Below are 26,129 nucleotides of genomic sequence, written 5' to 3' on the forward strand. Positions count from 1 at the left end.
AAACTGAGATGAGGTGACAAGAGGATGAAAATTTTTATTTAGTAACACATTTGAGCCCACTCATGATCACTAAGTCCATTGTTTGAGTGAGTGTGAGATGAAGCAACCCTGACAAGGAAATCGGCCGCTTCAGTATTTCAATAAAGGCCGTTTTCAAATTTGCTGAACTTACACGATTTCCATGATTTAGCCAATATACACCGCTGAGGGAGGCTCTCTGGTTAGACTGAGTACACAAAGGCACATTCATTTCAAGGCGCGGAAAGCTAGTGGCTGAATTCGAGAACAGTTCTCGGACAAACAAATCGCTGATTGGCTAAAACCGAGAACAGTTATGGGAATGTTAAAACAAAAAAGTTCTGCGGCACGAAAAAATCGTTCAGCAGCAATTCATCCTTAGAATGCGCGAAAGAAACCTGTGAAAACTCGAACCTTCCGCTAACTCGAAGTGGTCTATTCTTCCGTCTGGTCATATTCTCTATGATTTTACTCACGATAACTCAAACTCCTTCTCCAAGGTGTAGTGAGTAAAAACATACTCCAAAAAATTGAATTTATTTTTGTCTGAATTGAGTCAGCATTGATGTATTGCACGGTTTCTCACGGTAGTGTTCCTCTGCTAGCCATTTCGCATTTTGAACACAATTTCCTTATGTTAGGTCGTTTTGTAAGCAAAATAACCAGTTGCATCATCACATTGTATCATATCCGGTCATATGAAGGGAAAAGGGTACAGGAAGGACAAAACACGACCAAATGTCTCATTTGAGAAACTTTTAGTACATTGTGACGCTTGTAGTGCTGCTTTTATAACAAGGGTGCCGATTAGTCAAGACCAAGAATAAACAAAGGCAATTGAGCCGGAACCTGTCAAAATTATACCATTGTCTGTTCTGACGCCAAGTGGCTGAATTTGCGAACAGTTCTCGGCCAAAGAAAATGCCAGCCGATTGAAAGCGAGAACAGTTACAGAAATGTTAAAATAAGAAAGCTCTGCGGCGCGAAAATCGTTCAGCGACAATTCAATGCTGAGTAATCTCGGTGGAGAGCGTGAAAGAATTACTAAAAACAACCAGAATTCAAAGCCTTTTCACAGGCAAGAAATTGTCGGCCAAGTTCATTTCACTCGTTGTCCCCATAATCCATTAAAAGGGGTGGCGAATGATACTTCCAAAATCTTGGGTCTCGCAAACTTTTCATCCGATCTCGAAATCTCGACAGCCTTTGCGAAGAGTCTCGAAGTCTCGTTTATATTGCATTTATTTCGGTGTCGAAGTCTTGCGTGTTTTGGTCTCGGTCTTGGATTTTCAAACAGGGGTCTCGGCGGGTATCGGATTTTACCATTCATCACAAGTAACTAAATTACTTGTGATACACTGACATCAGCCTATTGGCTAAGACTGAGAACAGTTCTCACAATTTAACAGTAAGTCCCTTTTCTACAATCGGAAAATATTTCTCGGGGGTGACACGCAAATTATGTCATGGTTTTCTGACGCTAAGTGGCTGAATTTGCGAACAGTTCTCGGATAAACAAAATGCCAATTGGCTGAAAGCGAGAACAATTCTGGGAATGTTTGAACAGAAAGCTATGCAGCACAGGAAATCGTTCAGCGAAAATTCAATGCTCAGCCACCCTTACAGAGCGCGATAAAATACGTTAGGCAGACAATTCCCGCTAAGATGCGAAATTTTATTATTCGGTTTGCCGTAAATATATTATTTTATGGAAGGCCACCGAGACAGAAAAACCAAGACAACAGATTTTCAGGTTACAGTCTTCCCATAAATGTAATGAACGGAGATGAGTGACATGACGTCAAAACAACACGCAACACTCGTGATCTCGTAACATGACACCTCGAAAGCCCTAGTCGCGTTTCGTCATTTCGTGGTTTTGAGAAAACACGAATTATTGTTTTCTAAGCATTAGATTTCAGCAGAATATTTATTTGCTCTGTAGTCCGAAGAATTACTGATCATCCGTCCAGGAAAATAATCAGTTTAAAGCTGTTTCAAGCGAATATACAAGCAATATAAACCATGTCCATTGGTAGAAAACGAGAACAGTTCTCAATTCTAAAAATATCTTGACCTAAATTGCCCGCCGGTGACCTTTCAATGTATGATATGTTCTGATAAGTAGCCATAAATCGGAAATATCGTCCGGCGTGGCAGGTTGGCGCACGCTAAGGGTAGATTTCAGAGAAAGGAATTTGGAGTTGTGCCGAAGAACGAATCAAAATGATTGCACCAAACGGTAAATTATCAGAACTGACAAGGTATCCTCCAAGCTGCCGAGGAAATACTCAAAGAGATCGTAATGAAACAGTGGCTAAACAAGTGTGGGAAAATTTTGGCGCAAATTTCAGGGAAAATGATTTCTCGCTTTCTAGATTTATGGACCCAGGAAAAAGTTAATGAAATTTGCATTTGGACGACGGATCGACACACTGTTGGTAAGTTGCCACCTTCCTTGATATGCTTGTTAGAAAAGAAAAATGGAAAAGCAGAATTTCACGTTGTATTGTCCGCAATGCAATTATGTGGACTTGTGCGGCTGAACTAGAAAGTTTTCAGTTTAATATCCCCAGTACATTTTTGTGTTGTTGTTGTTGATAAGCCTAGTTAAAGAGCCACGTAAACACCATTCTTGTAGATAGTCGAAATTCACAAAGATTCAACTCGACTATTATTGATAAAAGACCATTGTGTAAACTCATTCGTGTGTGGTTAATAGGTGATAACAAACAAACGTTCGAGAATAATTACTTATCGGTGATTCATGACAGATGCTTACCAGACATTTTGTTTTCGATGAAAAATTCACCCGTTCTCATTGGTGGATACTGAGAACTGTTCTCGTTTATGAATGAATGTGATTTCATGCACCCTTATTGGCCAAGGCTGGGAACAGTTCTCAGAGCGACAAAACATTCTCAGTTTCCAGTTGAAAAGTGCATTTTCCACTTTGACATTGCACTCTGTTCAACGTAACTGTTGAAGTATATTTCAACATATTATGTTGTGGCATTACTTTGCAAAGTCGATACGTCAGAAAATCGATATTGGTCGCTGACCTATGGATTTGTTTACATCTAAGTGAGTGACAAATTTGCATATTCTGAGCCCTAACAATAGTCCTTTGTACACTTTGTGTATCTACGACTAAAAACAAGTTATGCTCATACTTGTATAATGAAGTTACATTTTTGAATTGGTTGCATTGGAATTTTTTGTACAATTGCAACAATTAATGTCTTACCCTTGACTAATGACTTTCTGTAACTTAAAGTTAACAAGTCAGTCACTCTCTTGCTGTATTTGATACCAGTCTTAAGGTGGCTTAAAATAGTTTCCAACACTTAGATTTTGATGGGTCGTTATAACCACTCTTTATCACTTGATCCTACAATCACTAGTATCAAAAACTGCCCAATCATTGGTGAACACATTGTTATCATTTTCGTGATGCAATAGGTTACCATAGCAACAGTATGACCTCCCAAAAACACCCTTAATTACAGCTTTAGGGGCTTATAATTCAAAAACGGCATGGTGAAATTTTTTTTATATTATCAACTTTTGACAAGCATGATAAGACGCAACTTTTGGCAAAGTTTAAAAAAATTATCTAGGCAGGGTTCAAAGCCACCTTAAACTTTCGCAAATTTCACCACGCTGTTTTTGAATTATAGGCCCCTACAGCTATAATTAAGGGTGTTTTTAGGAGGTCATACTGCTGCTGTGGTAACCTATTGCTTCACAAAAACGATAACAACGTGTTCACCAATGATTGGGCAGTTTTTTGATACCATCATTGTAGCATCAAGTGATAAACAGTGGTTATGACGACCCATCAAAATCTAAGTGCTGGAAACTGTTTTGAGCCACCTTAAAAAATATCGCAAAGTATTACAGAATGACAGCATTTCTTTCCAGGGCAAAAACTATAGCGTGAGTACTGTAACTGACTCTTAGCCCTCTACCGAGTAAAATGCAACTTAAGGTGCCCAAACCATAATTTATTCTAGCTATTTTCTTATTTGAAAGTCTGCATCAAAAAGGAAGTTCTCCAAAAAATTTTGTGAATTGAACTAAACGTGAATTTTTTATGATTTATATTATGGTCAACCATTCTCCTGAAAGCCTCAAAGCCAGGTTAATTCTATATTGATGTATCAAAGGTGACCTACTGGGCACCTTAACTACCATACATTGATAACCTGTTCCTTCATCAAGATAAGGAACAGTTATAATTCAAGACACAGTTGCAAGTTGCTAAAATGATGTGCAAAATAAATGGATTGTGTGGTGTTCCCAATGCTATTACCATCTGGCAGACTCAGTTTGTGCAGAATAGAAATTTGTTTAATAATAATAATAATAATAATGATAATAATTAATAATAATAATAATAACAACAACAACAATAATAATAACAACAACAACAATAATAATAAAACTTAATTTGTCTGTTCACAACAAGAGAGTATTATCAAATTTTAGTGGATGTTTTTCAGATAGACTTGTAAAATAGTTCTACTGTCATGTCCTTTCAATTGACAGTGGCATTAAGAGGACACTGAAGCATCTGGTTCTTATTGTTTAGTTCTGCTTGAGATGATAGATCATGGAATAAAGCAACCACCACTGCACTGTAAACAGCAGCATTAAGGACAGTTAAAGAGATTGAAGAAATTTACAAAACAGCTATGAAGTCTAAACAAAACATTTTCAGGCTCCAATTAGAGCCAGTAATTCATCATTTCAAGCGTATTTAGTGGAACACACAATATTGATCAACTTAAAATGAGGTCGAAAGAAATATTTATTTATTATTATTTTCTTCTACAAAAAAAAAAAAGTAATTCCATTCCAGATAGTTTGACCAACCACCACATAATACACCTTGATGATCTCATGTTGGTTTGTCAGTCTGTTGTTTGTTTTGCCGATGGCACATTAAGAAGACCCAGGGATTGAGTTTGTTGACCAGAAAACAAAAGCACCCACCATATTTCTCAATCTATCCACACCTGAGCATCTATTTTGGTTGAAATATCCAATTTAGAGTGGACCATTGAAAGGGACCTTAGGTTCTGAATACACCCTAAGAATAAATAAATTAAATAACTACCTTGAAACCAATAGCTCTCATATGTGCTCTTGCTCCAGTCTACAAGAAGAAAAGCAAAGAACAATGCACTGAAAACTAGGATTTGAATAAAATACTCACAGGATCAAGTTTATATTTAATATTTTTAGTCTTGAAACTTAACCTGGTTTTAACTATCAATAAAACAAGTCTAGGAGGATTCATAATCATTGCATTTGATTCAAACAGTCAGGGTGCAGTCATTCTTTGATAAGTTTTTGTTATTGACAGTTTTTGTGCCAAAGGTAAACGGATGATAGTGGAGCTTCAGCAGCCCAAAGGGTCACCAAGCAGAGCACCATATTCATACATGTAGGAACCCAAGAATTCCTTTTCTTATGGTCATCATGGTTAGGAGTATTGCTTATGGGCATGTATGTATGATGACAACTACAACGACAACAACTGAAATGATGCAACTCTACAGTTTAGGAGGGGTGCGTGGGGGCCTATTAGAAACTGAAACACCATACAAAAATTGTTGAAAACTGCAAGAAATTTCGTCCAAAACTGAAAACTGAAATAAAAGCCCTCACTAACAAAGCTTTAGTAGTCTTCAGAATTTCTCTGTTATTTAATTTTTATACGTCTAAACTTGTTTTACTTTCCAAAGTTCTTTCTGCAATATATTCCCCCATTAGTGCAGAACACATTGTAGTCTAAAAAGCTCCTTTTTTGTGTAAATTGGCTACCTGTAGCAATGTGAAACTAGAAACAAATAGCACGATAAAATGATCTTAGGTGATTTTTGTTTAAAAGAAACACCAAATTCTGAAGTTACTTTCTGATTGCCATTGTCAGAATTTTCATTTGTGTAGGCACCATGGCAGCCCCATTTTACAACCAAACTACTTTATTTTACAACCAGCAAGTTTCTCCTTTGCTTTTATTCCACAGGAATGGAGCGAGTGAGCACAATGTTATTCCCGCAATGAAACAGGAGACAACTGGCAATTGAACAATAGAAACTCGATGGACCACAGTCTAAGGTCAAAGTCCACAAGATATTACCCCAGCTGCCAGAAATTCGAGAAATAGTCTTTTGCTTTGATATTATTTTTAGCTTTTCATAGTCTGCTTGGCAGCTGTTACAACCCAAATAATGGCTGTCAAAGGGACTAGGCTTGTCATGCATTCCTCTAACTGTAAGTGGTCCCTGGAATTAATGTTTAAGCATGACTGCGGGGTGTAACTTCCTCAGCAAAACCAGAAAAACCGTAAAATGCATTGGGCAGAAAAATCGGAAAAACTGCCATCATTGTTGACAAAAACCGAAAAGCAAAGACTAAATTGGAGGAAACAAGCAAAACCGCACAAGACACCAAAACTGAAAAACCACAGTTTTTAAGTGCAAAAACTAACAAAAATTGGCCAAATCTCCAAAACCAAAAATCCCAACGCCTCCCTCATTTAGTACTTTAAAATCAACAAATTTTGGTTACAGATTTTCTTGTCAAATTATATTGTTTATCCCCATCAATTTGCAATGAGATACATGCAAGACACCTGGCTTTGACAGAGGTATCATTGCAGTCATATGAGGTGTCTTTATCAAAACAGTATGATTCAAATTAACCCTTGCAGTGTCTGGAATGTACAATGTAAAAATAATAGCTGTAATACCATGTACAGACAGCCTTTCATGCTACATATGGCAGACTCAAGTGCAGCAACAACAACATCCAAACTAACAAACCAACAGAATGTATAAATTATTATTGTTTTGTTTCAACTTCCTGACTACCTTTTTAATCCAGCTTGTTGGATCTGTAATGTCACCAGTAAGCACTTTGCTGTTGACCTGAGGAAAGTTAAAAATTTAGCACAAAATTGATAAGTGATAAGTTAATAAAGATGGTGAATTTTAAGCTCGGTAATACAATGTGAAGGTGAATTAATCAACATGACACGAGTGTGAGACAAAGAAAAAATTCTGAGTCCCCAACAGGAATTGAACCCATGACCTCCCGAACACCAGGCGGGCACTCTATCCACTGAGCTACGAGAACTCATGGAGAGCAAGGTCATTTAGCTGAGTTCATATATGACAGCTGTCCTACATACTGCTAGGATCAATGCTATCAAAGTCATCGTGAGTAGTGATAAGTTAATAAAGATGGTGAATTTTAAGCTTGGTAATGCTCAGTAATGTTTATTAACTTATCACTACTCACAATGACTTCAATAGCATTGAATGTGTCAATTTTGTTTTTTCACTAATATAAATTTCCTTTTTCTCCTGATCACCACTGCAAAAAAATTATCATTGTAGATATTTTCGTTAATTTTCTATGAATTTTGAACGTTTGTAAATTTGGCCTTTTCCATGTTTACAACCGAGGAATAGCAGAGAATGGGATGAGTTGGCTTCTGACATCACTACGGGAATAACAATATTTTGTTTCTGAGAAGAATGTATGCAAACATGCAATAGTGTGTGTCAAAATCGTTGCAGATTGCAAAGAAGATATGTTGTTGAAGGCTGTAGCAATACAGGATGCATAGAATAGAGTATTCCTCTTCATTCAATACCTCTAGATGAAACTCTTCCAGAAATTTAAACGATAAAAAGACCAAAGAAGTGGGCTGATCTGTGCGAAGCTAAAGCTGGGAAGCCATTGAGGATTTCTCCGATCTCAGGTTTGCCACTACTGTAAAAACCTAGAGATTTTCATGCCTGTATATTCTTCTCTATCTCTAGTGGAAAGCTTGAAATTGTCACTGCATAAGACGAATTTGGGCTAAGCTGGAAGCCATCTGATTATTTCGAGCACAAACGATCCTCCGAGTCGCAGACGAAATTATAGGTGAGGAAATTACACGGTAAATTAAACACATCACGTTTTTTGCACTCAAAGTAGAGACTTGTCTAAAAGAATAGTAAACGAAACTTATGTTCTCCAACGACGCATAGAAGATTGTGGAGGCTTCGAACTGGTGAACTAGCTTTGTATTTGTGGATTTTAATAAAAACACATGCACGCCGTAGGTCGCCGGTAATCCGGCCATGTTTCTCAATGGCCATTCCGAATACAGAATTGTTTTGTTCGTTGAGCTTCATCTTTGAGGGAAGAAATATATCTAAATTACAAACTTAGAATGGATCAAGCATTTATAAATATATGAGGAAAGTGAAACAAACGATTAAGATTCAACTCTATAGCTACCGACGGAGATTGTCCTGCTGAAGGAAGAATGCACTTGTCATTCAACCAAAATGCAAACTAATAAGTCGAGGACTGTAGCCTGCAGAAAAGGTGGATTAGCAGGGCAGAGGGCAAAACGCGATACACGAGTGTGGAGCGTGACCACGAGCATGAAGCGCGGGAAGAAGGAGGTATAAAAGGAGGTATAAACCTAAATGTGGAGCTCAGGAGACAAAAAGCTTGAACAAATTCAGGATGCAAGAAACATAACTTTGAAGACACAGAACGGATCTCTAAGATTTTCGAAGTAACACTACAGCAGTATCTGGTGACGCTGTAACAAGCCACATAACTTGACACAGTTTTAATCTAACAACTGGGCCCGGCATCATAATATAGACTGCAAAGAATCAACATAATCACCGACTTTGTCCCTTCCGAGCAAATAACTAGAGAAATACAACATACATTTCTGCAATAGAAATGAGGCAAGACATGAGACAAGCAACATTTAATAACTTGGCACCTGCCGAACCTGGCAAATTACAGAGGTGTCAAATTCTGCTTGTAAAGCATTATATAATAACCCAAGTTATTCTCGCATTTTGATTGGTTCTCACTTATGATCTATTGAAGGACAGACACACGATTGACGTCATCATTTCAAAGTTTTTCCCGGTGTGTTTAAAATGGCGGAAAGTTTTGAGAATTTAGATAATATTTTACATGACTGGGGAAAGATAAGGTACAAAAAATTCTTGAGGAGGCATTGGACAGGTACGAGAGTCTGGAAGAAGAAAGAAAAAGATGTTTCTTTTCTAGAAAATGACTCAGAAAAAAATACTTGAGCAGTCTCAGTCGGAAGTCGAGAGAGACTAAACCAAACACAAAATTGGTCTTGAAATTACTTTAAGGTAAGAATCCATTGCTTTGTCTCGAATTTAACAAAACCAATAAGCAAAAATATGTTTATGTCATTAATTTATTTCAATAATTCAACTTTTCTCAGTCTCAAAATGATTGTTGACACAGTTTGATTCCAGGAATGAAACATCAAAACATTGATCATCAGTTTAAATAAACACATACATGCAAGCTTAAGTTTAATCTTGTTTTCCAATGCAAATGTTCCAGTCTGTTTTAGGGCACAGTAGCCAGAAAAGTAGGGCTCAATACAGCTCACGGCCAATTGCATCCGAGGCTTGACACTAACTTTTCAACATACTAGCCTAGTGGCTAGTGATAACTTAGATGTTACTAGCTAAAAAAAATTTTACTGGCCAAGCATTGTGGTTGGCTACCTTGTTACATGACACTTTCGCGATTTGGGGGTGCGCATATTTTGCAACACTTAAATTCGGTGATTTTGCAAAAATTTTGTATTTTGAATCAGTTTAACTTCACGTTTTTGAGTAACACAAAATTTATTTCATTGGCAATGTTACTTAAACATGTTTTTGAATTTCGTAAACTGACTTTCTCAAAGGTACAATAATGTCAAAAGTAACAAAAACGCAATGGCAGGACTATATGTCAACAGTAACATAATGTGTTATGTTCCGGGCACTTACTTATTTGCGTCACTTTTATTTCACGAGTTTTTTTAAAGCGTGAAATTTGCAAAATTAGTGTGTCGCGAAAATTTCAGATAGGTCCAATAACAGCAGAATTACTAGCAAGACTTGAAGGCACAATGCAAGCAACTCTCTTTAATACATAATGTTGGTAATTATACTGTTGTTAAACTGGTTTTAAAAAAGTTCCAGTTCCCGAAAAGACTTTAAGGACTCTCTTTTTCTCTGAGACTTCCTTGGAAAAATATTGAGACCCCCAAGATGTCACTGTTATAACTGTCAAGACTTCTTCACAGACAGGCACAGTAGAAATGTTTTAAAGGCAAAACAACTATCTGAACAATACTGTAAGCTGTCATTGGCAAAATTTGACTGTTAGAAATGGCTGATTTAAATGTTGAAGGAAATAAATCTCTCTCATCTAATTATTTCTGTAGTGGTAAATTTGTATGTATGTATACATGTACAACGACAAATCACCCAAGGCATGTATTGTTACGCTAAATGAAATGTTATCCCTTTACAGTTCTGCACTATTTTGCCCATGAAAAATATTTTGTAACAAAAAAGAGCATTGATGTATGCTTTCAAAAAATGTTGTCTTGTTTGTCAAACATTTCTTTCAACATAATTACCATGTTCAGTTCCCTGTTTACGTACCACCCAGCGAAAAGTAGACAACCTCAAATTTGCAAATGTGCTGAACAGCACATGCCCGGTACATTCATATACCCACAATGAAATTCTGACCTTGTTTCCAAGAAAAGTGTAAATTTTGTGTTTGTCTTCCTTGCAGAAGACAGAACTAGTTCAACCAATTTCATTTTGTTGACTAGCCAAAGTGGCCAGTGGAAATCAAAAACCTACTAGCCAAAACTAAATTTCTGCTAGACTGTGGCTAGTTGGCTACCGTTAGTGTCAAGCCCTGTGTATCTCAACTATAAGGTGTCTCCAACACTATATCAAACTGATTTGAGAATCACCAACCACAGAGGAGAAAATTTCCACTGTCACTGTTCCTTTCATACAAAACTTGATCGAAGGACCTCCAGTGAGGGTAGTATAGGGGTATTCTCCTGATGGGTGACTAGCTGATTTTCTTTTCCGTGAAACGTGAATTTAGGAAATTATTCTTTCGTGACTTGTGACCTGAAGGTTTTGTGTGACCCGTGAAGAACCTGAATTATTAACCGATATTCGTGATTTTACCACTCTATTCTACATGATTTTCAGACACAAGTCCTCTGAATGGTTAGAGTCGTCTATCCAGAGTGACTTAGGTATGCGATTGCAATATAGAGCCTTGACTTAGCCATTCACGATTTTGCTTTCTTCAAACACTGCTTCTAGTGTAAGAACAGGTCATTAAAAAGAGTATCTTACTTGCTTATTTTCATGATTGGGGAAAACGAAATTTTTATATCCGTGATCCTCTATCTTTTCCGTTCGTGAACTGTGCCAGAGACCCGCCCTGTACGACCCTCTCCAGTGTTGACTGCAACTGCAAGTTTTCCAAACGTATTTTTTCAACTCTTGCAATAGTCAAGACAACATCCAAGCTTTTGGGCTAACAGGGCTGCTCCGATGAAAAAAACTGACTTGACTTTTCAGCATTTTCTTTAAGATTTGTAGATTTTGCAGTTTAATTCTACTTTCACTGTAAGTTTTCAATCCACGAGAAGCAATAAATTTTTAACTCAAGTTTGACTGTGGCATGATTTTCCTAGACCAATCACAATTCTTTGCTACACATAGCAACCAATGAGATTACTTCATTTTGTATAGACAACAGATTACATCAAATTCGTCACATGGCTTTTTTTCCTGTTTGCCAAAGTGGGCAAAGGCCGGCTTTCGACTTAGGTTCAAAGATTTTAAAACTAGGGATAGTAATCACTAAAGCTGCCCCCACTTTCTTCTGCTGATTGAAAACAATGATATTGAACGTTATTGTATGAACTAACAATTTTTTTTGTAAACTATTTCACTTGTACTGTTCCAGTAACTTACGCATCTTACCATGAATATGATCCAGACAATCAACTAAGTTAAGTAAACCAACACATTCTGTTTAACTCATTCTATCACATGATATTCTTTACATAATACTCTCACGAAGCATTTACAGCAGAGCAGTTTACCATATCTCATTAGAAAGGACACAAAAAGTACTTTCTGGAAAAAAAAAAAAGGTTGCCTTCATGGAAACTAATATTTCTTTTACAAAAATTCACTCAGTAGATCTTTATAGGGAAAAAAGGTTAAAAAATTATAGCGAAACAAAAAATTATGTCTGCTGTTCCAATTTGATGCTGAAACAAACCATTTGTCTTGATATACGAGCAAACATATCTCGAGAGCCGAACAGAAGTCAAGATTTTTTTTTCTGAGACGTGACCAGAAGTATCGTGTTACAGTCACCATATATGCAAATTAGAGTCAAGCTTTTTGTCACCTAAATACACGATCCGAATAAACTAGATGCCAAAAGTAAAACTGGCGATTGGAAGGGTATTTAGCTATTTAGTTGCAATTGAACCACACTGGCCTCGAATTTCTAGTATACTTCAGAATCTCTTACAATATCTTCTGAGTTGTTTTTCACCCAAAATCCATCTTCAGAATCTTTGAAATTGTTTTCGATTTGTTCTAGATCAGAATCTCGGCCATTTGAAAGTGAATTTATTTGATCAATAATGATTTCTTAAAACATATGCAGGCGAATATCAATGTTAAAAGCCAATGTTTCGGCGTCATTGTGACACGGTAGTGGAGTAAGAGGCAATGTAAGAGGCAATACTATGGAGGTGGAAAGGAATGCTTCACTTCCTTTCATCGGTATTGAACTGTTAAACTTAGCTCCAAGAATCAAGACCAATGTCTATGTAAAACCAACTAATACTGACCTCTTACTCTACTACCAGAGCCACGTGCATAATTGGTACAAGCGCAGTCTAATTACCACCATGTTAGATCAAGCTTACTACACATCTTCCGACTGGTCATACTTCTCACAAGAATGCGATCAACTTGAGACCGTATTCTTAAAGCTTAAGTACCTGAGGCACTTGTTCAATTTGCTTGTCAAGCAATTCGTAGATTCCAAGGTAGAAGACCAGCAGCACATTCCATCTACCAAAACAACTACACCCACCATCTGAGTTCTCATACCATTTAAAGATCAGGCCTCTGTTAATGTAATGAAGAAGCGTCTTACAGACCTCAGCGCAAAAATCAAGACCACAATTCAACCCGTGTTCATCATCAGAAAACTTAACGAAGACCTTTAAGTTCGAGAAGTCAAGCCAGCCACTGTTTACCAACAATGCCTAGTTTATAAATTTCAGTATAACCTGTGTGATGTAGGATATGTTGGTTACACTCACGGCCACCTCAACAAATGCGTTGATGGACACAAACAAAACTCGTCGTCAATTTGTAAACATTATTTGAGCGAACATAACTCTAATGTACCTTCCTGTCTTTCAGAACAATTTAACGTGCTTACTAAACATTCTAACAAATTTGATTGCCTAATTAAGATGTTTTTTATAAGAAAACTATCCCTAAATGTGCAAATGGACTCCATTTGCACAAAGGTATTCACTTGAAGAACTTGTGATCTTTTGTTATTATGCTAATTTGTAGAGACTGTATAGAAATCAAATCTTCGCATTATTTATCCACTTTGCCTTGAGAATGGTGTCATGATGACGCCGAAACATCAGCTTTTAACGTTAATATTCACCTGCTTATGAATCTATTTAATCGCACTAAAATCGTCATACAGGCCATAACCCATTGACGCCTGTGCCGGCCATAAACCGGCCATGCGAAAACCACCCCCCCCCCCCCAAAAAAACATGCCTGTGCCAGCCGTAACCGGCCGTGAAAAAGCATGTGAGGACAATTGCCTTTTCTGACCTCCCTGAACACTTTTTGGTTCTCTTATTGCTCTATTGTTGTTAAGGACAAACAAACCAATCAAAATCGACTAACTGAGCACATTTTTAGAGGACTTACGGGGTCCTAGAAAGACAGTTTTTCGTCTTAAAATCACACGCTCCAAAAGTGCAGGTAATCATGGCGCGTTGTGGACCAAATCTAAAAACTTCCAAGGTCTTGTTTTCGTTCCTAAAACTGAGAAATTACTTCTTTGGGACTTAAAATGGAAAGGAAAAACACAAATCAATGTTTAGGTGGCCTCAGAATGGAAGATCAAGGTGTACCAAGTCATCAAACCTTTCTGATGAAGAATTTTTCCTTCCTTCAGCCTCCTCGAAAACATGAGGATCGGTGTGCTTTAAAGTGAGTTTTGAATACAGATTGCGGATTTAAAGCAGCTTCCTGGACAAAAATGGTAATGTACAGTATTACTTCAAAGTTGAATTCAACTTTTGGAACAATTAATAATGCCACAACCAATAAAATTACTGTAAAAGTCGTTGGTAAAACCTCAAACTTTTGCTTTAGCGTGAAGAATTAATTTGAACATGTGGTCATGTAGCGAGGCATGTCTGTGAAATTTTGAACATTTTTTGGCTTTCAGATAGGTTTTTTGGCCTCATCTTGAATGAAAATTGATTGTTATTTAAGAAGTTCCTGTCACGTTTCTTTCATTTGGTTGCCATTATTTGGGAATTTTAGGTTTTAAAAGGGAACAGTATTTTTGCCCACTGGATTTCTGCATACATCTATTTAATTTACAGTGACCTACGCGGTTTGTTTGTTTAGTTTATTCCTTTCCTTTAAATATGTTTTTTTGGAGTCTTATTCAGCTACTACAGAACCCCTGAGAAAAGAACTAAGTGGGCACTAATTTAACACAAGTGAAATATGATTTATCTCAAAATAATTGGCTTGTTTTTGTTGTCTTTTTGACCTACAACTTTAATTTTTCTTCCGCAGCGCTGTAATATTCCGTCGCACAGCAAAGAAATTAATTGATTTATTGTTTTCAGATTGATTTTGACATGGGTCTTTCGCTTTTATTTTCCATTGTTTTTGCAACTGTTAGCTGTTATACAACAAGAATGGAAATTTTGTTGTATTTGGTTCCATTTTGTCCTCCGAAGTCAATAATTAACTCATTTTCACATATTCAATTTTCTCGGCTTCCGTGGAACATTTCATCATGTAGTAAAGAAATAAAGGGGTGAGTACAAAACCATGCTTAGTGACGATTTGGGTGAAAAAAAATTTTTCACGAAAGGACCTTAATTTTTGCACGTTGCAGTGTGGCGTGTCTAAAATACTGGTAGCTGGTGACTGGTGACTGGTGACTGGTAATTGTTGACTGGTAACTATTGACTGGTGACTGGTGACTGGTGTCTGATAGATTAGATACCGTGAAATGTCCCTTACTACCGATGCAGTAAACTAAGTGTACCTTAGTACACTTATAAAAAAAGATTATTAATTTTGTCCAAACACGCATTTTTTTTACTGTAAATTTTGCTATATTTAATACGAAGTGAAGTAAAGTTTTCATCCATGATTCCTTCTTTTGTCACTCTTTCAAGTTATTCATTCAACAACAAAATTTAATATAAAAAGGTAAATGGTAGTGGGTGGTCATATTTCACCAGGGTTGTAATAACATTGCACGGCGCTGAATATTTCTGTGTCAATTCTGTGCATGTCAAGATTGGAACGATTGTCGCTGACTGCACCTCTAAGAAATGAGTTTAGTTATAGTTTCGTTTTTACCAGCTGTGTTCTCATTTGGAGGATATCTGCTTGTCGGATGAGTAATGTCCAAATGTCAAACGTCACGGGTCATAGTCTGGTTAATGTGAAAATATCTTGTAAGTTGTTTTAGATACATGTATTAGTTACTGTCAACGGTTGGTTGGGCTCTATTGTTATGTTATTTTTTGTTGGAATTAAAGTTTTTGTAAATTGATTGGAAATAATGCGTTTTGGTCCTACCTAACCAAATTCCTGTGACCAGTTACCAGTTACCAGTTACCAGTTACCAGTTACCAGTTACCAGTTACCAGTTACCATTTACCATTTACCATTTACCAGCAACCAGCTACCAGTTACCAGTTACCAGATACCAGCTACCAGCTACCAGTTACCAGTTACCCACTACCACAACCCTTTGCTCTTCGATCTTGCTCTACAAGTTGCGTGAGCGACGAGAAAAATAATTCTTCAATTTGCCGAGGAAGTACACCACAGTATTGTTACAGTGAATATTCATAACTCTGGCAGCAAATTCCAGCAAATGTTTGCCACAGGTTTTTGTCGTGAGTACCAAAAAACACACTTTGTTTGGTGTAAACACAATTATATTTATTAGCGACGGCTAATTGAGACCGCGAGATACACACTGCTTTGGTCTGCTTTATATTTTCAACTATCAGTCCAGCAGTGGGATTAAAAGAATTCAGATCATACTAGTGATATATTTTTACTTTATTAATAAATAGTACATGACATTCAGAGGAGAGCAACTGCGTTTGCTACACATCCGAGGTGTCATGCATGAGTGATATCACAACAACAGACTGCGCCAAAAAGATCTTCCAATTTTAATTAACACCGTTCCTTCGGCCCGTGAGGCAGGAGCAGCTTTCGGGCATAATTCACAAGCCTTTTTTCCGTTTTTATCCAGTAAACAATTTCACTTGACAAGCAAACAACTTAAAACGGGTGTCAAACAAATTTTTTTCCTTTGTCTTCGGCTTTTATGCAGAAATATTGAAGCAGCAAGTCGTTTATTTATCTAATTTCTGTGGATTTATATCGCACGCAGCTCGCTTAAAAATATATTTGCCTCCTGAACTATAATTGTTACTGTACAGTTTTCCTCGTTCAAGAATCATTGTTAACAAAATAAGAGGTCTCAGAGGTCTGTTATATACCGATTCCGAATTTCTGCAAATTCAATGTTGATGCACTCTTTCAGTTCAAACGTTATTTTTCATGCTTGCGACGACAGCTTAAAAATGCGACGAAATCTTCCAACTGAAACGATACAGATAGGAGTGACAGAAGTACCTGGTTGAGTGTGACAGACATATTCTCAATCAGTCAAGATTAACTCGTCTACTTTCCACAACATGCGCTTCGATCACCAGCCGCTACTTGGGAAAATGATGGGACTCTAGCAGCAACAGAATATCAAGCCTAACCAGCACAAAAATTTTCATTTTGCACTTTAAATTAGCAAGATTTATTTTTTTGCATTCACAACTTGAGAAGCAAAATGCAAACAACAAAACTTTACTTACAACTGTATGAAAATTGAGACCGGTCTGGAAAATTAAAATGCATTGAGACAACCCCCCTCCCCACCTCCGGAAATTCCTGGGCCTTTGAGCCCCCCCACCCCCCAGAATTTCCAATCCCTTCCATGGGGGGGTATGGATATTTTCTGGAACTACACATTATAACAAAGCCCGGCTTTGTTTATGTGAAGGGCTTGGTGGAAAATGGGCGTTAGGTATTTTGCTCAAAAGTGAACTTTGTCAAAAACACTCCAAATTTCAAATTTAGGTGTGTTAAACAATGTTCTGTGTGCGTTTTTGCTGAAGTTTGCATCATTTTTGAGACAGTACATGTACGTATGCAAAAAACTTCTGTTTGTTGTCACGTCAGCACGCGACCGCGAAGATGTTCATTTCACTTAAATACAGCAAAATGTTGATTTCTTGCAATGCGTAACCATAGAAAATTATTGATTTCAGGTCAAAAACAGTTAATATGTTGATTTCACGTTAACATGTGACAGCAAGGATGTTGATTTCACTTAGAAACCAGAAAAATGTCAATTTCACGCAGTACATAAGCTCAACGATGTTGATTTCAAGTCTAACTAGGTTAAAATGTTGATTTCATGTTACCACGTGACAGCAAGGATGTTGATTTCACTTAGAAACCAGAAAAATGTCAATTTCACGCAGCGCATAAGCTCAATGATGTTGATTTCAGGTCTAAATAGGTTAAAATGTTGATTTCACATTAATGGGTTACAGCAAGGATGTTGATTTCACTTAGAAAACAGCAAAATGTCAATTTCACGCAGCGCATAAGCTCAATGATGTTGATTTCAGGTCTAAATAGGTTAAAATGTTGATTTCACATCAATGGGTTACAGCAAGGATGTTGATTTCACTTAGAAAACAGCAAATTGGTAATCTCACGCAACATATAAGCTCAAAAATGTTGATTTCAGGTCAAAAGAGGTTTAAATAAAACAAATAACCATTTCAATAAGCACTTTTCCAAACAAGGCATATTGATGATAAATTGCATCATGACATTGTCAAAGTGGCTGTGGAACCATGAGCTGCAGGCAAGTGGTTCTGCAGTAAACTTTAACAATGTTATGATGAAATTTATCATCAATAAGAGGACAGATGCATAAAAAAACTGACGTCACTTTGTTTTTTACAATAAGAAGACCCCAAAACGGTCAAATGCCAGGTTAAAAAGTTGACAGTTTGACAGCTGAAAGTTTAACTTGAAAGCTTGCATAAATTAAAATTTTGTCCGTCTGTACTCTTATTGATGATAAAAATGAGCCAATCAGTGCATGAGAAATTAGACAGTTATTGTAAAAATAGTTTTTGACAAATGCGATCATAGCTTTATGTCACGCACCACCTTAACTTCGAAATTCAAAATGCGCTGGTACCTCTTATGCCTGATAAGGGTAACAACTTTGGCAGGTCCTTAGTTTTGGATTTAAGAATTTGATGACTTCACGTGAAAACACTCTATAAATAGGGCTGACAGATTAACAGATTAAACCTTCTGCGCAACGTACAGGTCTCCATACATCTGCACGTCTGCTGATCCCAGAAGCTCAAAACACTACAAATCATGCCAATTTGAAACAAAATCAATGCAACCTGAATCACAGATCTATGTAACAATCGATCGCTACTTGTTGGCCATTATTATGTTTAAATGAAAAAGGAAAAACAGTCTAGTTATCAGTTCAAGAAATGTCTACAGAACGTGATCCCAATGCATGCCAGGAAGGGTCTTTACACGTCGTGTGCGGGAAAACATAGCGGTCGATACAAGACAATTTTTATAAGCCTAAACCCAGTTCTTGCTTTCTAAACTTTGAAACTAGCAACGTTTGGCAAATGGGCCACAGTTCATGAGAGGTTTGTTTTCTTGGGCAAGAACTGCTCTTGGACTTTGCTGCATGGATCGATCTGACTTCAAACACCGATAACTCCATTATATCAGTTGCGTTTGAAGTTTCAGAACACATTTTGCTTCTTTAAAACATGTTGATTACGGGTTTATCAAGGCTTTATGATGCCTGTCGACTACCAGGCAGCTATACAAGGTACTTTAAAACAATGCTTAAAATATTAGTTGACAGAGCTCTAATGCATCACATCTCTTTTTTTCTTTGATGGTATTTCCTTTGACGCATGATCGATTCATGTGTTGTGTTTCACGTCACAATAACCGATGTAAACAATCTGTTCCCAGATTTCCACTCTATATGCTGTGGGATTTGATTTTGACTTCATACACTATAAACAGTCTGCCTTTGTTGCTTCAGAGAAAGCTCTCTTGACCCAGACAGATTTTCTTCCAACAATGTGCCAAGGAGTGAAAAAAATCCAGGACAGTGTTTAAAAGAAAATTTGCAGTAAATTTACCAAGTCTGCCCGTTTCCTGTTCAACAAATAAACTCCTAAAGACATGGCTAGGAAAAACCAAGTTCTTTTGCACACATTTTAACTCGAAAACAAAGCAGAAACCAGCGACAAAAATACAGGACCATGTTTTTCTGTTACATTGAAGACCACATGCAAAAATTCAGGCCCTTTCCTGAAATTTTTTTTTCACCCAAATTGTCACTTAGCATGGTTTTGCACTCACCCCTTCAAATAATATAATTTCTTGTTTTCTTATCAGTTTACCACATAAGGTTGTGTTCTTTTTGTTGATGTTTTTTAATATTTTGTCCCTTCATTTATTCAACTTTGAGTAAACGATGTCTTGAAACCTGATCTTGTGTCAGTGGTTACTGCACATGGTTTATTTTTCAACTTTCGCTCACTCTGAAATATTCTAAAAAACACCAGGGAATTAGGGGTGGGTCATGGGCAATTTCATGCAGGTGTCAATGGGATAAAATGCTGCTCGAAGATGGCGAAACATGAATTCATGGTTGGAAGACCTTTGAAATGCTGCTCGAGGATGGTGAAACGCGAACTCATGGTTGCAAGTACCTTGAAATGTTGCTAGAGAAGATGGGAAAATACGAACTTGTGGTTGCAAGAACCTTGAAATGTTGCTAGAAGATGGCGAAATCCGACCTCACGGTTGCAAGAATTACACGTAAATGACACCTTGCGCACTTGCTAAAATATTACCCAAGACCACCGTGCACACCTAGTTTAATCAAATCTGGAACGCTTCGCATGGTACAAACACATTTCTTACTTTTTTGAAATTCCTTGTATGTATACACGCGGGGAATCCTTGGGTGCCTCCTTGGGTTTTGGCCTCTGGGCCAAAACCCTGCGGGGGCAGTAAAAAAGCTTTTGCTGCTGTTTCTTTATATAAAACAAATAGATTCCATGTTGCTGTGCGTCTGTTCAGTAATAGATCATAGAAGACGTCAAAATGTGGTAAGAACATTAGTGACTCACTCAGCTATCACCTCTTGTGCCTCTGATGTTCTTACCACATTTTGACGTCATCTGTGATCTATTAATGAACAGACGCACGACAGCATGGAATCTATTTGTTAAATAGATAACAACTGAAACCATGCAGAGTTTTGACCTCTAACAGTCCATTGGCTCTACTCTACTTTAAAAAAAAATCCTCCTGATAACACAACAACATTAAGTTCCCTTTTGAAACAAGCGAGGAGCAAAATAAGAGGTCAAAAGGATGCAATTTATAAGAGCATGGCAAATGTAGAAATGTCACAAGCCGTAGGAGTCCAAGTAGGCCTGTCACCCCATTTAACACACTTTGTTTTTTCTCGCGTATGACGTCATGTGGCTTAAAGCAACCAATCAGCAAAAACTGTTTGCCAGGCGAACGATTGGAAGAGCATAAACAATGGTGTGACTACAGGCAGATTTTTGTCGTCTTGCACTTAGCACTCGTGGTCGCGCTTTGTGTGCGCTCGTGTATCGCATTTTGCTTTCTACCCCGCTAATCCGCCTGTTCTGCAGGCTACTTATTTTGGAAATGGAGGTCATCCAAAGCTTATAAAAATCATAAAATCATACAAATTAACTGCCACACTAATCTGCCTTTTAATGACCTACATGACAAATAAAGTATGTAAGAAATTATGTAAGCTTGATTATGAATGTAAGTTGTGTATGTCTTCTCACTAATTAACATTATTTCGAAAAGTTTACTGACTAAATGGCTTATTCTTAGCTGTTTACTGTCTAGGGCTATACCCCATTGACACCCTCTTATATACAACTTTTGCCATTTGGGAACGGTTGATCATATCTTTACATGTGACAAACGAAAATTGTTTGCAAGAGATCTAGAAGCCCATATGAACACCATATCTCATAGTGTAGCTATCTTACTTCAACTTCACCAGTCTTATTCACTTATCTTACCTTAAGTTCACTAATTTCCATTGTGCTGTTTACAGAAGAACAACCTTTTGCGCCGACAGGTAAGAGAAAACGGCTGTATACCAGTCAACTAGTGGGTATCCTCAGAGAGGGCGTCACGAGAGGTCCACAAGAGAATACTGTTTTGAAAATCCGCTGACACTCACACACAACCTCTCGTTGTCGCACAGGGAGTCCTCACATCTGTTTAGACGGGTGTGTGTTTTTGTGGCGGACATTTTGAATTTTTAATACCCGCGCGGTCTGCTAGTGCGAGGTCTGGAGCCGAAAATTACAGAAAATCGCTCGGAGCCTCCAATAACAGTCAGTTTTTTATGCGTCTGTCCTTTTATTGATGATAAATTGGGTCATAACATTGTCAAAGTGGCAGTGGAACCACGAGCCGTAGGCGACTGTTTCCGCAGTAAACTTTGACAATGTTATGACGAAATTTATCATCAATAAGAGGACAGTTCGTATAGTGTGATCGTCCTGGTGAGGGTAGTTCTGAAAAGAACTGATGTTGGTGACTGACGTTTCCACAACCTGAGCGGAAGTCATCTTCAGAGTCAAGTGAATGGTGTTTTTCAGTCGATGATGTTATAAGTCTGGTACGTTGAACGTGATTGGTCAGTGTAGCCATGATGGTATTGGCTGAAAGACTCGTGTAAAGTTTGTCATCAGTCATTGGTGGGTTTCGATACGTCTATTGTTAGTCAAATAGGTCGGTTTTTGGTCCGCGTATTGTTAAGTCGGTCTGTTAGAAGTCCGTTTGTCGGTTTCGTTTCCGTCATGGATCAGTCGTTTGTAAGGCGCCGGTAGTTGTCGACATTTGTTAGGAGGCGTTTGTTCTAGGTTAGTGTACCAGCTTTCCAGAGTCAGTCATTGAAAATAGTTTGTACTGTAGGTTAAGCACTGAGCAGAGTCCCAGTCAATGTTGTGGTTTGTCAGTTGATGATGTACAGCAACGTGATTGTTGGCATCACCATTTCTCGTGGCTCGTTTGTGTTCAGTCAGTCTCGTGTTAAGGTTTCTGCCGGTCTCACCAATGTAGGAAGCCTGGCTGTCGGAGCATTTGATCTTGTAAACTGCTCCCTGTCTGTTGTTAGGTTCGTCTCTGTCTTTCACGTTGGTCAGTAAGTGTCGTAACGTAGTTGTAGGTTTGTGGGCTACACGAATGTTGTAGGGCTGTAGGATCCGTGAGATGGTCTCAGAAGTGCCCTTAATGTAAGGAATAGTCACTGTAGCAGCACCGGCGGTAAAACTGTTGTCATGGCAACAGCACTAAGGGTGTCATTTCGTTTCTTTTGTGATGTGCATCTGTGGTGCCAAGTTTCAAGAACACTGCTTCAATATTTCTAGAGATATTGTTTATTCAGTATTTTACCATTTTTAGTTGCAAACAGTATGACGTCATCACTGGTCTAATTTGCGTAATAGAAAAACGTCAATATCTCTAAAAAAAAAAGATATTTCAAAAAGAAAAACGCCATTCTTGTGTATTTTGAAAGGCCTTGCAAATAAGCAAAAATTATTTTTCATGTCATATGCACTTTAAGAGTTCACCCTTTAATCACTGTATTTTTCATTTGTCTGTGTTTTAACATGATCTTTTTTAGGGTCAAAAAGGGGGATTACTCAAAATTTCCGACAAGCACCCTCGCCCCTTTCATATACTTGTCGCCCCCTCGGGTAGGAGCCCGTCTCCCAGAGGCTCCATACGTCCTACAGGCATAACGTAGAGACAACCCTTTCCCGTATCGTTCTATTCTTAGAACTGTAATCAGCGTAAGGGTCTCTTGGTTTCCCACGAAATATCTTGTTTATACAGATTTAGAAAACAGTCCTAAGAAAATACGCGCGTTGATTGGTTGAAAATCGTGTTTCTATTTAACAATTAGATTATTCGCTCTTGATTTCTATGAGGCGATAGTTGATGAGGCCGAAGGTCGAAGGCCGAATCAGCTATCACTTCATAGAAATCGAGAGCGAATAATCTAATTGCTTTAGTAGAATTCTTACGAAAATTTACTTCAAATAACGGTTTCCAATTATTTCTTGACGTATTATTAAGCTTTGCGCCTGAAAAAGGTCGCTCGGATTGAATTGTCATTTAAGAGAGCTTGACTACAAGATTCGCATTAACTGCGGTGGATGTCAAAAAATCGAATTTCTTCAAATTACCTGAAACTTATTTTATGTTAAAAGGGACCCAGGCGTTGTAGATTGATGTCATTTATTCTTAGTACTTTTAAAAAAATTGCCTCAGAAAAGGAATTAAAAGACAGCGAGGTAATACTGGCGAAAATTATGATAAATTGGGTCTAATTTATGAGCAGATTTGTTGTATCAATGACAGACCAATATTACTTCCCGGTGCAAATAACTTTATTTACTATCAGTGACATGCTTTAACTTTACAAATATAGCTACAAAACCAATGAACAAGTTGTCAATTTTTATATGCAGTAGTTCAAATAGCTCCTAGTAAGTTTCACTTTACTGAAAATGGAAAAAGTCACTCGACTGTTTAAGTGTTTAGGCAGCGTCCAACCCACTTCTAGAGATAAAAATTATACTGCCTTGTCGCTAGTACTTTGCCATTGGTGGCCAATGTGTTAAAAGTTTGGGTTTCTGTTTTTCAATGATTGTTAACGTGACTAGAAAATGACACTCACACACCCCCCGCGAAGACACGAAAAATATACATTTTTTACTTAAATTGTGGTTTCTACTGCTTTTGGTGAAATAGATGTTTCTATAACAAGCAGCGTAGAAGGACTGAAGCTGAAAACTTGAAATTCTCAAAAAAAATCAAAACAACTTGAGATTATCTGACTTACAATTTTCCTTAAGTGCCTTAATTCATTTTATGAAATAGAGACTCCTTGTCTGGCTTTACATACTTTTCAGTTCAACTTTAATATTAGCTATTGACAATGCTGTTAATAGCTGTTATTTGTTAATAACACACAACATAAACTCGCGTGACCGATTTTTCTGAACCACGTAGACACAAAAGGCTATTCAACTTTTTGAGATAATAAATTCGTTATTTATTTTAATTTAAAAATGTCTTGGCTTCTTTTCGCCCAGAAACAACAACTTCTCTGGCTTCATTTAAAGCGAAAAGGTTCCATCACCTCAGATTGTCGCAATTAAGACTTGTGTGTTATGTGGAACATGAAGTCACTGGGCTGATTTTTTTAAGTCATGCAACCACAATCTTTATCCAAATGGTAGTTACATACACCAAACTAAATTTCTGCAGTATCTAAGGCATGCAATGTAATCAGGTACCATCTTTTTTTTTTTTCGCTTTTCTCGAAACTTTTCTGAGCTTCAGTTACATAAACCAGCGTTTCTATGTAATGAACGTCTATCTTAGTAGATCTAACTGAAACAGTTACATATTGCAGCTGCAACTTCCAATGAGCTCTTTGATTTGATTAATAAAACCTTCCTTTCTGTTTCTGGAAACAGTAGCGATGTCTAATTCAAAATGTTCACAAATCCTTACAAGCATGTCTATGTTGAACTTTTTCAACTTGTTTTGCTGACTTAGTTCACACACGTTAAAGCGTTCATAACATATAGGGTGCTTCTCTGCGACCTTAGCGATGATACCTTCACGCAGTTCTTGCAACTCCGTTTCATACTGCTCTGCTTGACTTTCTACATCTCGTACTTCGTCCTCAATTAGATCTGCTGGGCTTTGCACGGTCTTTCTCTGTGCTGCGGCAAGCTTGGAGAAAAATGAACGGATCTGCTGTGTTTGAAGGCATTCGCTTTCGGCAAATAAGCGCCTACCAAGCTCATCTCTTGCACATCTCATGTCAATGGAAACTTGCACAGGATCAGCTTTATGTCCTGTAGCATTAACGACGTCAAATTTCTCTTGGAGGTAGTTTCTGACCTTGTCAGGCAAACGTGTTGCCCGCTTAGGTACCTTCAAAGCCCAGCCTTTCTGAAGAACCGTGACCTGATGTGTGGTCACGCTGAGGTCTGCTGTGAGACGAAGTGCAGAGATTTTGTTTTCCAGTTGAAATGAAAGATTCTCTGACGTTACCTGTTGACACTATTTGGCCCATCTCTTGATTACTTTATCACTAAGAGGTTCAGAAACGTCTTCAAAGGCGTGTTTCTCTGCAGCGATGTGCTTTTCAAGCTTCAGCCCATTGTAATGTACTGCTTGACGCACCCTGGTTCAGGGCAGCTGAACAGACCGCAATCTCTCTCCTCATCTCCAGATTCTTCGGGTGACCTTACAGGTTTCACCGGACCAGGCAGTTCTGCCGCCAAGCAAGTATTATCTTTCTTAACAGATTCACTATTCCCCAGTGATCCGCTCTCAATGATTCTAAGTTCAGAAGGTAGTATCTTGCCATCCTTATCAAGATTCTCCCATGCAACCAGTTTCCCGGTGCCAATATTGTATGCTTTCCATACCCTTAGGCCGTCGTTACAATACTGGTAGTTATGAAGAAGACTTACGTCTGGAATACGCGGTGTGGGGCACTTACTGGCTGACTCTGGATACTCTACCACATACGGAACAATACTTCGTACGCCGCCATGTGACTCCAAAGCTTTTTTGACTTGCTCTGCTGACATAACATCATTTCCTTCATTAAGAAACCGGTTAACATGGGATTTCTGGTGGGCGGAGCTC

At 37.8% G+C, this 26,129-nt stretch overlaps 1 protein-coding gene and 2 pseudogenes across 4 annotated transcripts in view; 1 reads left to right on the forward strand and 2 right to left on the reverse strand.

Moving 5' to 3' along the window:
• The window catches only part of LOC110055358 (uncharacterized), a 76,580-nt gene extending 54,910 nt beyond the window's left edge, over positions 1-21,670 (reverse strand). Inside the window, exons 1-3 of one of the 3 annotated variants that reach the window (XM_089276259.1) lie at positions 21,461-21,670; positions 6,903-6,959; positions 5,141-5,179 (exon numbers count right to left, since the gene is read on the reverse strand). In XM_089276259.1, the coding sequence (XP_089132385.1) occupies positions 5,141-5,179; positions 6,903-6,959; positions 21,461-21,481 (117 nt within the window). In that variant the 5' untranslated portion in view covers positions 21,482-21,670. The remainder of the gene's footprint in view (positions 1-5,140; positions 5,180-6,902; positions 6,960-21,460) is intronic. The other 2 variants (XM_020761741.2, XM_020761742.2) reach the window with 2 other exon arrangements.
• Positions 12,536-13,505, forward strand: LOC149100907 (uncharacterized; annotated as a pseudogene).
• Positions 21,671-23,823: 2,153 nt separating the features above from the next.
• Positions 23,824-26,129, reverse strand: part of LOC149100908 (uncharacterized) — a 4,604-nt pseudogene continuing 2,298 nt past the window's right edge. The window contains exon 2 of the transcript XR_016203175.1: positions 23,824-26,129. This exon is cut by the window's right edge and continues 1,742 nt beyond it. The product of XR_016203175.1 is annotated as an uncharacterized LOC149100908 (transcript).

This window comes from Orbicella faveolata, unplaced genomic scaffold (assembly GCF_042242905.1).
Source record: "Orbicella faveolata isolate gen_17 unplaced genomic scaffold, um_ofav_v1 contig_4, whole genome shotgun sequence".
NCBI classification, from domain to species: domain Eukaryota; kingdom Metazoa; phylum Cnidaria; class Anthozoa; order Scleractinia; family Merulinidae; genus Orbicella; species Orbicella faveolata.